Genomic DNA, 16,658 nt, shown 5'->3' with positions numbered 1-16,658 from the left:
GAAAATTATTGTTGTGAATAAATTAATGTACTCTTATTGTATGGTAAAAATATTGACCGTTTTGAATATATTACTAAACTCGTATTCTGTAAAACGGCTGACCATTGTGAGTAGTTTTGACCGTTGTGAATAAATTACACTGTTTATTTTCTATAAAATTTTGTACAATTTGAACTATAATGATACAGTGATATATTTCAATTCTTGGAGTTTACGTTCCAAATACGTAGATTGCTATGTAGGTCTATTCTAAAACAAAACTTCATATTTCAATAATTGAAATGATGTTTATCATACGTTGTCCACATTGTTTCAGATCAAAAAGTTTTTATCATACCCTTTGTACTTTTTTGTCCAATCCGTCACTGCCTTTTAACATCCCTTTTCATCCTTTTTTTATATGCATCAACTGTGATATTCTTGAAAATACAATGCTTGTATACGTATATAATATTGATATTTCTATATTGTGTAAAATGTTATAGAATTATTACCATTAGATTTTGTCACTTTATATTATGATTCGTGTTTTTTTACAATATATTTCGTAAGATGGTATCACTGTGAGATTTTAGGTTTTAGATTCTTGTCAATTTTCTAGGGTACTGTGACTGATTTTAAGTTTATTGTAGGTTAATTGTGTTTCCAGCTTCTAGGACTTTTGATCAACATTCCTTATCTCGATGCGAAGCTAAGAATCTGAGACCATTTAAAGGATGACGATACAGAGACAAACATGTGTAAGTGATTGAAAACTTCAAACTTGCCACCAGTAGAGAGTCAATTTTCTACCTCTTAAATCTGCCAGGAACATTTTATACGATGGAAGCACAGAGAACATTAAATTGATATAAAATACGAGAGAAATGCCTCGGGAAGAAAACCGACAAATTTATACTGTAAGTTTCGCCAAATAAAATTTACTTGTAAACGATGCAGAAAACAAGCAATAAAGATTCGTGTGATAATCTGGAGGAACACGTGTAGTCGAAGTAGATATCTACTTTAAACAATTACATTCAATAAAATCCAATTAAATCTTTGATAAATACAACGTGCTGTGTAAAACGAGAAGAAAAGTAGATTTTCACTAATTTCATTTGATGACTCGTCGTTGAAGTTAATGCAACAGGTTTAATTTCTTTTTCTAATATCATCAGTACAACATATTATATCCCTATCTTGAATTATTTCATCTTAGATTCTCGAAGGAACTGACCGTGAATCATAATGTTGCTTATCTTATAATGGTATATGATATTGGTTTCCAATGTTGATTCTGTGTTTTTCAATAATTTTTATAACAGATATATGATAGACATGTCTACGTTTTATACATTATTTGGATTTAGAAGAAAGATTTTGAAGACTTGTGAGACTGATTTCCTCCACACAGGAAAACATTCTGACCCTTCTCACAATAGTTACATATTACATATAAATACTTTTACTGAAAAAATAACACTGTTCACATTTCTTCTAGATTATTAATGTGCTTTTAGTTAACTTTGTTTTTTTTATATATGGGCTCAAATTCATCTTACCAGAACAGTATCTGAAATAACTACTATTCGGAAGAGCTTTTGTAGCAACATTTTTTGGAAGCGAGTGTGTATTTCTTTCAATCTCATAGTCGAAATATACGTTATTTGTCGTGCTTTCTTTCACTTTCGACAAAATTGTTTAAACAATCACAAGTTTCTTACAATAGATGGGTATATTTAGTATTATTTATGGCATTTGTTTTCTATATATATATGTTGACAAATGGTATCTGTTATTAATAAATATGATCAAACCAATTTGATTTCAAGCGATTTCATGAAAAATCACATTCAACCTAAATTCGTCTTTACTCAACATGATGTATTAAAGCGTTACTTTTTAGCCATGTGTTATACTTCTGCAATAAATTCAAAAATGTGTATCTATTGAGCAATTAACAATTATGGTGAAAATCTAATGGATTTCAATTGAATTATGGCGAAAATTGCGAATTGAGTATTGTTTTCACTCAAATATTGTGAAAATTTACTTACGAATTGCTTTCAATGAATTGGTGAAAATAACGTATTAAACTAAGCAATGTTTAAAATTAATATGAATAATGGTGAAACTTTACTGCAAATATATAAAAATGAAAATTTACTATATAAATTAAAAATTGTTTCAGTGAATTATGGTGCAAATTAAACACACGTACCGGTATCAATGAATTATATCAGAAAATTTACTACGAATGAAACATTTTTTCACTTAATTTTGGTCAAATATTAATTAAGCAATATATTCTCTGAATCAAAGTGCAAACTGACCATCGTATTGAAAAACATTACTTGCGAACGGTCCATTGTTTTTACTGAATAATTGATAAAATTACTTGAGAAAGGTTCAATGATTCCAGCGAATAATGAAACAAATATCATTGTGAAAATCATTTGCATTTTCGATGTTTTTCTCGGTGTTCGAATTAAAGAAAATTTGAAAGTGAATTGTTAACCACCCCTTAGTAAGGTATAACAAGTAATGGTTATCTGAAACTTACCCTGGTTCACTTACACACTAAACAATTAATGGTAGACCAAATTCATTAGAAAATGGAAAATAAACAAAAGCCAGACTCCAAGTTTCTATTAGACATGAAAATGGGGTAAACGAAATTTACGATTGATAAGACAGATGCTGTCTACAAATAACTTGTAATTATTAGTGTACATTGTTTAATTAACTGTGCTACGGAGACGCAAACCGGGTTTCAAAAATATCGTTGTGTCTTTCTTTAGCAACCTTCTTCGTGTAGTAAACTCTGACTCTGTATTCTGATTGATATTCCATTTATTTGAATGACGTAAAAATCATGAATAAATATAAAACCACATTAAAAGATAATTAAAACTTAAAATAAACAAAACATTTGTAAAAATCAATAATTGACTTAATTATCAAAACAATGGGGAATTTAAAACTCTTGATATTAAAAAGTGTATGCTTCATTTGATAAAGTTATATGATATAATATGATGTTCTCACTTTGTTCTCACTGACATTAAAAAATGTTATGATATACGTTGTATGTGAGAGTCTGATCTTAAAACTAACATTCAAACTATTTTATGACTGAGGAACCACAATTTGCCCAATCGATGTATTTAATTTTTCCGATAATTTCGTCTAAAAACTAATTCTGTTTTTTGTATACTTTTCTCAAGACTTTTGATCAAATATAAAAATACCTGAAATATCTTGGAAGGAATTGTTTGTGAGATATTAAGTAAGGATAAGTAATAGTTAGTCTTTATCAAGTATTCAATATTTAAATACGATTCCACCAATCTTTTCCACTCAACAAGTCACACGTACATTCTAAAGAATCAACCGTCCCATGCTCGCATCTCTCTCGTTTATTTCTAACATCAAAAGGATTTTCATGATTCCGACCATCACCGATTTATCTTGAATTGTTTAACCCCTCCATCCACCATCCTCTTAAATAAATTTGAACATTAAGAAAAGTTGTTGATTTAGGTTTACGATGAGAGATGTTTGATTGTATTGACTATACGGGTACAATCAACTATTATTTCTGTAGTAAGAGATGAGTGAGTGTTGTTATTTACCTGTAGACGGGGATGTTAAACGGACATTGTGTAAGATGAGGAAGAATTGGTTGGCTAGTTAAACTATTGAGTGATGCGGATTACTTTAAATCAACATGACACTAGGTTTGTGACTAGATGAAACTTGGACAAGGCTGTATTTGTGTGGAAGAACTTATTGATCTGACAAGATACGAGCCTAACATAACTTACTCACTATACACTGCTCAAAAACAAAGAATAGAGAAATAGAAAATAAATACATGTAAACACAACAAATCTCAAATGGCGGCAATCAAATAAACAATGTGATCGTCTTTAATTCTAAATATAGCATGGATATTGCTGGTCTGCAGATCTCTTTTCCTTTTATGAAATTCCAGATTAACCTTGTGAGATGTAGTTGGATCCTATATAGTTCATCTTAATTATGATTTACATATTCATTTATTCGAACGGCATTTCACCAATGTTTTTATAAAAGATATATATTATAATATCAGCGTCGTTATTGGGAAATGAAACATGGAAATCAAAGTCGGTTTCAGTCTTTTCATTTCATTTCAAGGTTACAGAGGATTGAGTTCCTATTTAAAGAAGTTAAAGTAGAAGAGATTAGATGTTTAACTGTAAATTGCTAATCACTAATTAGTTATCTCTTGGAAAGGGTAAAATTCATTTTAACATTTGTTCTACAAATCATATTGTAAGGGAGCGGTCGTTCATTTAACCAGAAATTATGGTTTCCACTTGAAAACCCCAGGGAGCAAAAGTCACCGAGCAATACGGGAATGTTCTCATTATTTACTTTTGACTTGTTGGCTTCTAAAATTCATTTCAGGATAATTCGTTAGCAAACAAAGTTTTTGGGAAGCGTGGGGTTGCTCAGTAGTACAATTTTACAGTGTGCTTTTCAGTAAGTAGATGACATTTATAAAGCTGTGAGGGCGTCCCAAAACAAAATTGGATTGTTGGCGTTCGGTTTAAATCAAAGTGAAGTTACACGACTAAAGTTTACTCTAGCGAAATGAATGACCAAGACTTAATTGGGGATCCACCTTTTCGACATTTGAGAATGACGACTGACTATACTTTCGACTTACAGACAGAAAACAAACACATTAGTGGTTTAGCTAAACGTTTTAAAGTTAAGGTCCTCTAAATAGTACATTTCTAATAAATAAACAATAAGAGACGCATATAAATCATTATACAGAGTGACGGAGTATACTCAGAGTTTTTCAAACTAGACTAAGAAGGACCAGAAAATGATGTCGGATTGCGCAGAATGTCGGAATACTCAGATGTCGGATATCACAGAGTACACTGTATTTGAAGATGAGGAAGATTCTCTTCGACTTTTTACAATGATATCAACTTGTATACAAAGTACAGTAGTCTATATAATTACATGTAAAATAAACTCAACTTGTATACAAAGTACAGTATTCTATTTAGTTATTATAAACTCAACTTGTATACAAAGTCGAGTAGTCTATATAATTTCTATAAACTCAACTTGTATATAAAATACAGTAACCTATATAATCATTATAAACTCAACTTGTATACAAAGTACGGTATTCTATATAATCATTATAAACTCAACTTGTATACAAAGTACAGTATTCTATATAATTATTATAAACTCAACTTGTATACAAAGTACATTATTCTATATAATTATTATAAACTCAACTTGTATACAAAGTACGGTATTCTATATAATTATTATAAACTCAACTTGTATACAAAGTACGGTATTCTATATAATTATTATTAACTCAACTTGTATACAAAGTACATTATTCTATATAATTATTATAAACTCAACTTGTATACAAAGTACAGTATTCTATATAATTGTTATAAACTCAACTTGTATATAAAGTACAGTAGTCTATATAATTATTATAAACTCAACTTGTATATAAAGTACAGTAGTCTATATAATTATTATAAACTCAACTTGTATATAAAGTACAGTAGTTTATAAAATTATTATGAGCTCAACCTTTTTGTAAAGTACAGTAATCTATATAATATAATAAACTTGTATATTAAGTACAAATCTTATGTAAAGTACAACGTGTATATAAAGTACAATAATCTATAGAAACATATAAAAAATCATTATTTGATATTGTGGTCTGCAGAATATTATCAAAATTCACATCAAAATGGAGAAATTCTCCTGAAAACCACTTTACTGTCTTTTTTTTTATTTAGCTTCCTTTTCGTGAGGTTTGACCGATTCTTTAATGTTTTGTCTGAATGGTGAAATAATGTTGTGTTTAATTGTAGCTTTCTTATCTTCAGTCGATGTTTAATATAAGACAGATAGAAGAAATACCAGGCATTTCTTATTGACAAACAAGTAGATTATAGTAAGTAATGATTGATAGAAATCTACCAAATCTATCTTTTATTTCCTTATCGCCTACTTTTATCACTTGATAATGAAGATGTTCAATGTTTAATCTGTGAATCTCAGAGAACTTTTATACTCATTCTATTATTAAATGTATTTAAAAGGAAGTTAAAAGGAACAACTAATGAAGCATAGACTAATATAACCTTTTAACTTTGGTCATATTTCAGGAACATTATATTTCAAATATTCACAGTTTTGGTCAGTAATTTTGGCTTATGTACATTGCATAGAATAAAATATAATTTCAAAGGTAATAGATATCTCTCAATTATTCATATTATGATAGTGTAATTACGAACTATGCTTAAGTTTATCAGATGAGTTCTGGATCGTTGTTTATGCAGACGAAGCTAAAGATTTAATAAAATATTTCGGTTATAAAAGTACATTTATATCTGGAGCTTAGAAAATTAACAAGTTTGCAACATCATCGCTGTCCATTCCACAGGTTCATACACAGGAACGACTGTATGTACATTTTACAACAGAAAAAAAGGGAATCAATCACACATACTGTTAAATTTCAACGGGGTTTAAAAAATAAACGGGCTATGCAGTAAATATGTAGTTGAGGAAAACATTGTAATCTTTTGTCAGATATAAGACAACAAAGCCTTTGAAAAGATCGAGTTTTATTTGTTAATCATAAAAAGTCAACGAAAGAACGTTCGTAAAATCTGTACGTTCCATCATTCATTCGGATTAACAAAGCAGTCTTGTTTTTATTATGTAAATAATACATGTACAATACAATGACTAGAAAATGATGGCCATCCAATAATCGACCTTTAACAAACATTTTTGATATTTCGTTTTCTACGTTTACGGATCTAAAGAGATTAAGGAGGATTAAGATATGTTATGTCATAGAGTTCAGTAGGAAAATAATGATAAGTCAAGTTGGAAAGTTTGATAGTAATAGCAAGGTGATAGTAATTAGTAAACTAATAAGAACATTCCAAACTTAACTAACTTCAGTATTAATTAGTCAGATCAGAAGGTGGTCAGAACTACTTTGACAAGGCAGCTCACGTTGATACCTCATGATAAATGAGTGAAATTGTTTCGATAGTATATCAAACTATTGGACATATATCTTCACTTTATAAAATGACATCTACTTAACGACGCTCTTTTGATCTTTGTGATTTAGTGCCATCAACTCGCGTGTACCATACTGTCTGAAAGCGTTAAGAATGCCGAAAGAAATATTTCCATGTCCATAATTACCATTGACAGACTGTTAACCACGTGGTGTGTGATCTTCCATTAGAGACATCAGTAAATGTAGAATTGAATTTTAATCTTTCCTTGATTCGTTTCTCTTTTGAACTCTTCCGACAAAGAATTGTGCACTTGCCTGTTCATCACAGGTAAATTGGTGCAATTTTCTATTACAACCAATAGTACTCTCTCCTCAGAAACTACTGTTATAATTGAACAAACTGTTCTCTGTACGTTTAAAACTGGATCTAGAGTAAGGATAATTTACAGAATATTTCAATGATATTTTCTTAATTCGCATTAAGGACTTGAAAATAAAAAAGTACAAAGGTTATGGAACTAGTTGATGGTTTTGGTTTTAAAAATGGAAATAAACATCGAACAAATTGTTAAAATTCCTAGTTTGTAAGAACATGCTTTAGACAAAGAACTATATAGAGAATGAAGTATAATAGTAAGAAACTGTAAAGTATCTGAACAGCTGTTATACGTCATCAATATATTACCTATATATACAAAAATAATGTTAAAACAATTGACGAGTAGATATGTGTAAAATACAATCGACCACACACACAATTATTTATACAACTCTACATCATTGATCAACATGTAGGCTATAACATATAAATAATAGTATTCACCGAGTACTAAAAAATAATTATCTGGTGCCTACCTTATCCAAAATTATGCTGTATAGCCTAAATATATTATGTAAAAAGGGTATTCACATTGTAACCTGATAAAATATCGTCAATAGCGGATGGACTATAAACATTCCTATATGACCACCTGAAAAAAAAGATCCAGAATTTTGTATTATAATTTTATTGATAGAATATGGAGTTATGAACCACAATATTCTTAGTTTTATATCGACTATTAATCCGTTCGCCGCTGATTTATATTTCTTTGCAATGTAAAATATTTCGATGGAATCCAAAGTTATATAAAACACTTTTATAACAATATCTTTTCTTAATAAATATTTCATGGTTCTGTTAACAGTTAATTTTTATCATAATATGCTCAATGAAAGTGGACTAAGAAGATCGCATTGCCTTAACTCACATAAACAAAATATATTTGTGCTTATCTTACTGCTAATGTTTTTTTTCACTATAAGTATCCACTTCGAATTAGCTCAATTCCATTAACCAACTCATACTTTTGAATAGATTAAGAAGTACATAATCTCTCGAACAGGTTCGACAGCTTTGCTCAAATCTACAAACGATATAATATCACAATGCCGAGATTTCGCTATAATAATAAAGATCCTTACAAGCAGAACAATTAACCAAAAATCTCACCCATAGCATAGGTCAAGTGCAATAAATGTATAACAGTGGACTCCTCCTCCACCATTAGGTGTTTCGAAACGAGTAAGTATGGTCTGCTTCGTGTACGACAGCCGCCACTACTATATATAGGTCAAAATCATGAGATGCAACCAAATCAATTGATGCTTGACTAAACAAATCTGCCACAATGCAAGAAGCAGAATTATGGTATTTATCAAGAAATTCTCCATAATGACCATGAATTTTCAACAAGACATTTGAAATTTATGTATCAAGATAACCTTGTTATAGAACATTTTCTTAAAGTTTTTCAAAGAAGCATATAGAGTATATACAATACAATACAATACAATACAATACAATACAATGCAATGCAATGCAATGCAATGCAATGCAATGCAATGCAATGCAATTTACAATGCAATGCAATGCAATGCAATGCAATGCAATGCAATACAATACAATACAATACAATACAATACAATACAATACAATACAATACAATACAATACAATACAATACAATACAATACAATACAACATTTCTGTCATTATCGAATAATATTTAGTTCGAATGATTTCAGTTGAAGAGTGGGCCTACGAAGTTCAGTTATTCATAAATTTAGACTATTTATGTGATCTTAAATATTTTAGCCGCTTAAGTGTATGTTGAACTATTCTATACAAGAACAAGATCATTTTATTGAGATTCCTTTCAAATAATGAAACCTTTTATTTTCCTCATAGACTTCATCAATCTGATGCACAACATGAGATACAAGGACACGCGCTTATATTTGTTTTGACTTTGTATCGTAATGAAGGCATTTTAGTTTTTGAGCACGTGGCGAAAGCACCCCCACAAGAGAAGATAATTAAACAACTGTATAATTTGTTGACATAGGTACAGGAATTTCGTCTTTTAACGCCTGTCGTCGGCCACCTCGGGGATTTGACCAGTTGTGAATCAAAGGCTATTATATCTTGTTTCATTTTGACCGATAGTGACCATTGTCCACAGTTCAAAGTGCTGAAATTATTGGTTAAAAAACAGTTTTTATAGCTGTTATAGTAATGTTCATAGATAAATTTTACATGTCATGTTTTGCTTTTTTGTTTCTGACCGTAAACTTTTATTGATGGTGCTCGATACTATACTTTCATATTATGAAATATAATAATTATGAGCTTCAAAGCTTCAAAATAGTTCAGAACGTGAAGGGGAAGTCAGCTCGACCCTCGACCTTGCGATTGGCAAATCCTGTGGGAGCAACTGGATTTAAAAAAAAACTAGGCCTATAAAGGAGAAACTGTCTGTCGCTGAAGTAGTCAATCTAATTAGAATTGAAAAACAATTTCTACTGTTATTTTGAACCTATGACAACAACACAATGTGTGATAACGAAACCCAAAAGTAAGCTGCTTATGTTCCACCTTCTGCTCCCAGGAAAATCGAATCTTGAGATTACAGACCTGAGCTGTATAATTTCCCAGTCATGCCGACTAAAATGTATCCAATCGCTAGACGACCATAGCCCCAGTGGTGGAGCCAGGTTTGCGACCGAGAGGGGGCGAAATATCTGAGATTGCGCGAATTTCTAACCTAGTTATGAGATTTTTGCCCGAAAAATTGCTTTCGAGGCTGCAAGGGTGTATAAATGGAAACCCAACAGATAGAAGGGAAATAACTTGATTTACTGTCAATATACAGACAGCAGTTGTTTGGTAAGATCGCTGAGTTCAATAGTTGATTCGGGGGTATACATTTGAGTTAAATCACTGAGCTATATATAGACAGGATATCTATGAGCTAAATCGGATTAAAGGGGAATAACTCAAATTACTTTCAGTCCACAGACCGCAGTTTTTTTCTGTATATGTATACGATACTGTTAAGAATAAGGTAATTATTTTTCCGATTAATTGTATCAAACGAATCATCATTCGGCAATTCTCGACATTTTCCGTAAAGCTGAATCCGTTGGTTTGCGTAATATTCCCAGAGGCCGAATCACTGAATTGATCACTGTTCAATAAATGTCTTTCTCAGTCACACTCCTTTCTCAGTGGACTTCTCTTGTGTTTTTGACAGTGCCAATACTTAAACACAGATAGACTTGATCTATTATTTTGATCGCACCAGGAACATTCGTGTGTCAAATTAATGAGCTTATGAATTAGGCTACTTTGATTTAGCCTAGAAACTGTATTAAGGGACCACTCAAGGGAATAATGGAAAACGGTCTCTTTATGGAGGTGGTCTCTTAGAAGAGAAACATGTCAGAACAAACACAACTATTTTGTTTTGACAATCACTTTTTAGATTTAGATTGATGATCAATTAATAATTGTATTAATCTTTTGAAGATTATTAAATTGCCAATAAACTCTAATCCCTTTTTTTTTTTATCTCGCTCTATGTGAAACCTTGTGATGTTTATACAAATAATAACTGCTCGCTTAATTGACTGAATTTGCTTTCATAGGAGTGTAAATACATGGTCGCTGGTCGCGTAATGGAGGTGATCTCTTAACAGTCGTTATTAGTTATATTGAAAAGTTCAAAGGGGGACTTCACTGGGTGGCATATTGAAGCTCTGATTGTTCTCGCACTGTAAAGTAGACACGAACCGATTCCTTAAATTATATGCTATTTACTTCGTAATCCGTTATCCAACACCAATCTAGGAACTTCTTCACTCTTCTTTAATAATCAAAAACTTAAACTTTAAAAAGTTTACATAAACGCAATAGTTTTGGGGTTCTAAAAAAGAACGGCTACATTTAGCTAATTGCCTGCAATATTCTTTTCAACTTTTTGTGTATTTCCATATAGATAGGTAGGTAGATGACAAGTTAACGTTCGCTTCCAGCGGATGCTGATATCGCAAACTAGGTAGTTGTTGGTAGTCGTAGTAGTTGGATTGGATCAAATTGGATGATTCGGTGTTGTTGGTTTCCAGATCATTTTTTCGCCAAATTCATAGTTGAAATATAGGTTAAGACGGCTTAACATACATAAGAGGCAACGAACATAGTAATATATTTTCTCATAGTAAGATTATGTAATAACGCGATTATGAATGACGATAATTATCCAATCATTATCACTTATTACATAAATCCCACCTTTTATGACCTTATATGCGACCCGACCTTCATTCTGATTGGCTGTTACTGATCTCCTGAATTAGTCTTTACTATCCAGGCAACGCCAGCATGAGCTCAAGACTTGAAAATTGAGACTACAGCGAATCGGAAGTTGTTAGTCAAATATTTCCAATATGGACGCCCTCCGAAGGGTAGTACGAAGAAGCCCAAATGTTTTTCGTGATAACCAGACTAAATCAAAACATACAAGTAAGTATATATGTGAATTTGAATAAATTTCTCACCCTTTGTACGTTGTATTATATTTGAAGGCAGGAAATAATGTGGTATACTCGTTTTATAACATAACCCTATGAATTTTGACGCTGTTTGTTGTTACTGCCTGGTTTGGTTTAAGTTTTCAATATTCAAGTTGCCAACATATTCGGATTGTATTTCCTAATGTATCTACTATAACTAAAACATATGGCTATTTTTTTTTATGTCTTCTGCAGATTAAATGTATACTCTCCTTTCAATTTCATATTAGTAACAGTAGCCTAAAGACTGAAATTGTCAACGAAAAAGGGCTTCTAGGCATATTTGATTGATTTAGCCTACTATTGCTGTAGGCCTTGTCAGTGAAACCTATGATATTATGAACTGAACTCAGAAATAAAAGTTTGGTCATGCTAATCAACTCATTTCAGAATTACCTGAAGGTTGGGGTGAAAATAAAGAACCTGTTGCAGATGGGGTGACCTTTTATTTGAAATACCTTGGGTCAACACTAGTTGAAGAGATACCTGAAGATGAAAGCTATGGAGATACTATTAGTTTGAAAGCTGTCCAAAGAATTGTTAATCATGTAAGCTTATGTAGCAAGATTTATATAATGGCAGAATACAAAGGCTATAGGCTATAATGAGCCTATTTCACCAATTTGATTACATAAAGCTGGATGTTTCTGGATTTCACCCATATGAGCAAATTGAAAACAGCTGTTCTTTTAACAAAGTATTCTGTTACATCTACAGTTTGTTAAAATGAATTTTCATTACCAGGTAAGGTACTGTAAGTAATACATTCATTTTATGTTATAGGCCAAAACAGCTGGTAAAAAACTCAAGAAAGTATCATTAACTGTCAGACATAAAGGTATACTAATGACTGATTTAACAACAGAACAAATTGATTTTGATATCTCCATTTATAGGTAAGGATATTTCAAGAATTAATTAAGGTTTTAAGCTTATTCATATAGATGTTAAGATTGTAAATAAATGTATCTGAATTCAATTTTGATGTTGGACAGAGTTTTTTTTTGAACGGTAATAAATAAACTATATTTTTGCACTGGTGCATGCAACAGATAGAGATATATTTTTTGGCATTGGCCTTTGGCAGAAAGTAAACTTTCTATCTAAATTTATCATTTAAGAAACCCTTTTGACTGACTGTATTTTCTGGTATCTTTTTCAGAATCTCTTTCTGTACGGCTGATAAGAATCATGACAAAGTTTTTGCCTTCATAGCTAGAAATACTACAAATGAAACAATGGAATGTCATGCCTATTTATGTGCCAAATCAAAAATAGTAAGTTGTTTTGTAGTCAATTTTCCTTGCGTTCGTTTTTATTATATGAATTCTAATTGGCAAAATACAGTATAAGTTAATGTTTAAAATTCACCCCTGGACAGATTTAGGAATATTGATTAAAATTCCATCATTTTTACTTTGGGTAAATTTATTAAATGTATGGCTTGATTTTAAAAAAATGAAACCACTTATCATTTCAGGCCCAAGCTGTAACCTTAACTGTTTCACAAGCTTTTAGTCTAGCCCAGGACCATTGGGAAGAAGCAAAGGGTAGAAAATTACAAAGTGAAAAAGAATATATGCATAAGGTTTAATTCATTCAATAATTTCAATTAAATAGTCCATAACCTAGATTTTATCAAATGTCAATACCATGGTCAAATTCACCATTTGAATTTGACCAAAGATAGCACATTGTATATTTACTTTTACATCTTTTTTTTAATCACATTGTAAAGTCTGCTATCTCCAGCAATTCATATTGATATTCTGCTGTTTGTACTTCACTTGTTAAGCTTTCAAATTTCATATTATGATAACTTTTATTTATAAATTCCATACATAGTTTGTCATTCAATGTAATGTTTATGTTTTAGAATAACAGTATTAATACCAACCATAGCCATTATAATAACAGTTTAATATCGCCTAGTAATGATATATTAGTCTCATATACCACAGGTGATTATAATTTATACCCCATATTTTCCTACCATTACTTTTACTGGTCAGTAGGTTGTGTCATAGTGTACGATATAAGCTAAGGCTTGAGATTTGAAAATGTTTCGATACCCTGTCCATTGCTTCAAAAAGAATATGTCATGACAGTGTACATTTTTATTCTTTCAGAAAATCTCTTAAAAGATGACCCCCCATCAACACAATGTACCAAACATGATTGGGTAAGAGCATAATCAAGTTTGTACATAACAATGTTACAGAAGGCTTTATTGAAAATGATATATCTCAAATGAAGGAAACAATTTGAAATGACTGCATTAAATTACATTAAGAAATTTATTCAAATGTTACTGATCTTTCTATGTAGAAGGTTGAAGTCATCCCTTCATTTATTGGAAATACATGTTGAAATTTAAAATGCTGAAAAGTTCATAGTCATCTCAACGTAAGTTTAGTCATAATTTGAAAGATTTTAATATTGTTTTGTAATATCGTATTGTGATATACCTTATGTTACAGACAAAATTTTCTGATGATGAAGATGAAGATGAGAGTTTTTCAAGGTAGGTTTAAAAACACGCTGTTCACGTTTTGGAAAGCAATTTCACTACCCTGTAGACTCTGCTTACACTTACTATAAACACCAAGCATTGTCTTTAACATCCATCTTCATAAATGATCATGACTCATTTCATGTCAAGCTTGTTGATTTAATTTGCTTGTGCTTGGCTGCAACGATTCTTGAAGTTGCCAATCGATACACTATATGATACTCATCCTACAATACGATTTATTGTGATGATTATTGTGATTCATTTATTAGAGAAGGATGAAAAATAGAAATTTGTAAAATTACTAACAATTTTGTCACTATTAAGCACTTAGAGAACATTTAGAAGTAAGGTATTGTGAAAAAAATCTCAAGAAGAAAGAAGAAATGAATTTTTACAAATTTTCCCAATCATACTTGGGAAATGAAAACATGGCACAATTTCTTATACACACAAGAATTCTGTGACATTTGTTATTAATGGGGTCTCCGAATTAATCGTGCCAATACATCAGAATTTTTTTTATCCATCGCAATGCATTGATAAGAATGAAAGAATCGTGGTTCATCATTGCACCTTATGGATAAAGATTTGGAAACACTCTCCACAGTGTCTTTCATGATAAGTTCATGTCGAAAGAGCAGGGACATTGTCAAAAAGGAGGCTATTCATACTCTTAATATATTTACAGATTAGCTGAAAACAGAAGTCGTACAATTTCATCGTTTAGTACCAGTTTAAGACAAGAAGATTTAGATGATAGTATTCAACAATATATGGATGGTCGAAGATGTTTTGAGGAATTCTCACGACAGAAATCCATAGAAGATTTACTTAATTTATGATAGAATGAATGTGAATGGTGTGTGCTATGCAAAGTCAATTATGTTATCAGTGTTATTTGAACAATGAATTTTGTGTTAAATTACTTATGAGTGGTTACAAACTGCTTGTCATCCTCAGTCAATAAAGAAAGACAATGGAATCCTAAAATTCATAAAAAGTCATCCGAATATTTGGTTTTCATTTTATGAAGCCAAATTTCAGATATCTATGTAAACTTTTAGATTCATTTATGGGTAATATCGGAGAAAATGTTAATAAAACCCTGAAAGTGACAACAGTAGGTGTTACTTAATTGTTGGAAGAACAAGTGTCCAATAGTGATTTTAAAAAGTGATACATTTAACTGAAATTTAGCGCTTCAACCTTGAAAAGCAAATATATAAAATGACCGTATCCCTTTAATACAAAACATCTAGTACGGGAGAGTTGTGTTGCCTGTAATTATATGTGACACACAAAAACAAAATAACACTGTTAAGGAAATCAATTGTAGTACATAGAAATATTGAAATATAATCTGAACTAAGTAACAACATGCGTCAGGTTTTTGTTTTAATATTTTTGATGTATTAACATGAATAGAAAATATTTGACATTGACTTTTTTCCTGATAAATTTATGTGTGCCCTTATACTCATTGGTTTTTTCTAAGGAAACTGGAGACTATCAATTTGTAGGATATAAGGTTTGATTGAGTAACATTGTTGAAGTCATTGCTAAAGTGTCTTAAGGTCATTTACTAAATGAAATCCAATGTTTGTGAAAAAGAGCTCTAGATGTCTAAAAATGTCATTGCTGCCAATTCCCATTATGTAAAATTTTGTATTGTTAGGTTAATTGAATAGAATAGAGTTATAAAATGAATGATGATAATAACTTAAGAAATCATGATTTAAAATAGAGCTTATCTATTTCTATAAAACTGCCTATTTACTGTGCATACTGTGCATTTCTATTTAGAATAATTATTTATTGTAGTTTTTTTGTTATTATGAAATCTTATTTACTTGGTATGTCTATATTTTTTATGTTATTTATATATATATATATATATATGTTAAGTGCTTTTTTCTTTCATTTCATTTCCATTTCTCATTTTCATTTTCTAAAAATATTTCTGTTTAAAAGGTGCTGTGTTGGCTTCTTGCAAGAACCATCGGTCAGTAAATCTATTTGGTTTTAGCATGGGAAAACCTGTTTACCCAGCTGTAAAAGGATATGTATAATCTGAAATAGATCAATGCCAAAAGGTTTGACTATGCTGGATCCTGATCCTTGTAAAAATAGTGGTTTCTTTACACATTAATATTAATTGGTTCTAGCAGCAAGCCAA

General features: G+C 30.8%; 2 protein-coding genes across 2 annotated transcripts; both read left to right on the top strand.

Annotated features, from left to right (window-relative positions):
- Positions 1-5,137: 5,137 nt before the first annotated feature.
- On the top strand, positions 5,138-5,485 carry LOTGIDRAFT_145956 (hypothetical protein; the record flags this gene model as incomplete). Its single annotated transcript, XM_009063128.1, has 1 exon — positions 5,138-5,485. A coding segment is annotated over one exon (348 nt), but the record flags the coding sequence as incomplete, so codon positions are not given.
- A 6,871-nt stretch (positions 5,486-12,356) lies between these two features.
- LOTGIDRAFT_145948 (hypothetical protein) lies at positions 12,357-13,561 on the top strand (the record flags this gene model as incomplete). Its single annotated transcript, XM_009063127.1, has 4 exons — positions 12,357-12,515; positions 12,751-12,863; positions 13,130-13,244; positions 13,448-13,561. Coding segments are annotated over 4 exons (501 nt in total), but the record flags the coding sequence as incomplete, so codon positions are not given.
- Between the last annotated feature and the right edge of the window lie 3,097 nt (positions 13,562-16,658).

This window comes from Lottia gigantea (genome assembly GCF_000327385.1).
Source record: "Lottia gigantea unplaced genomic scaffold LOTGIsca_552, whole genome shotgun sequence".
In the NCBI taxonomy this organism is placed as follows: Eukaryota; Metazoa; Mollusca; class Gastropoda; family Lottiidae; genus Lottia; species Lottia gigantea.
This window is presented reverse-complemented; position numbering and strand designations above follow the sequence as displayed.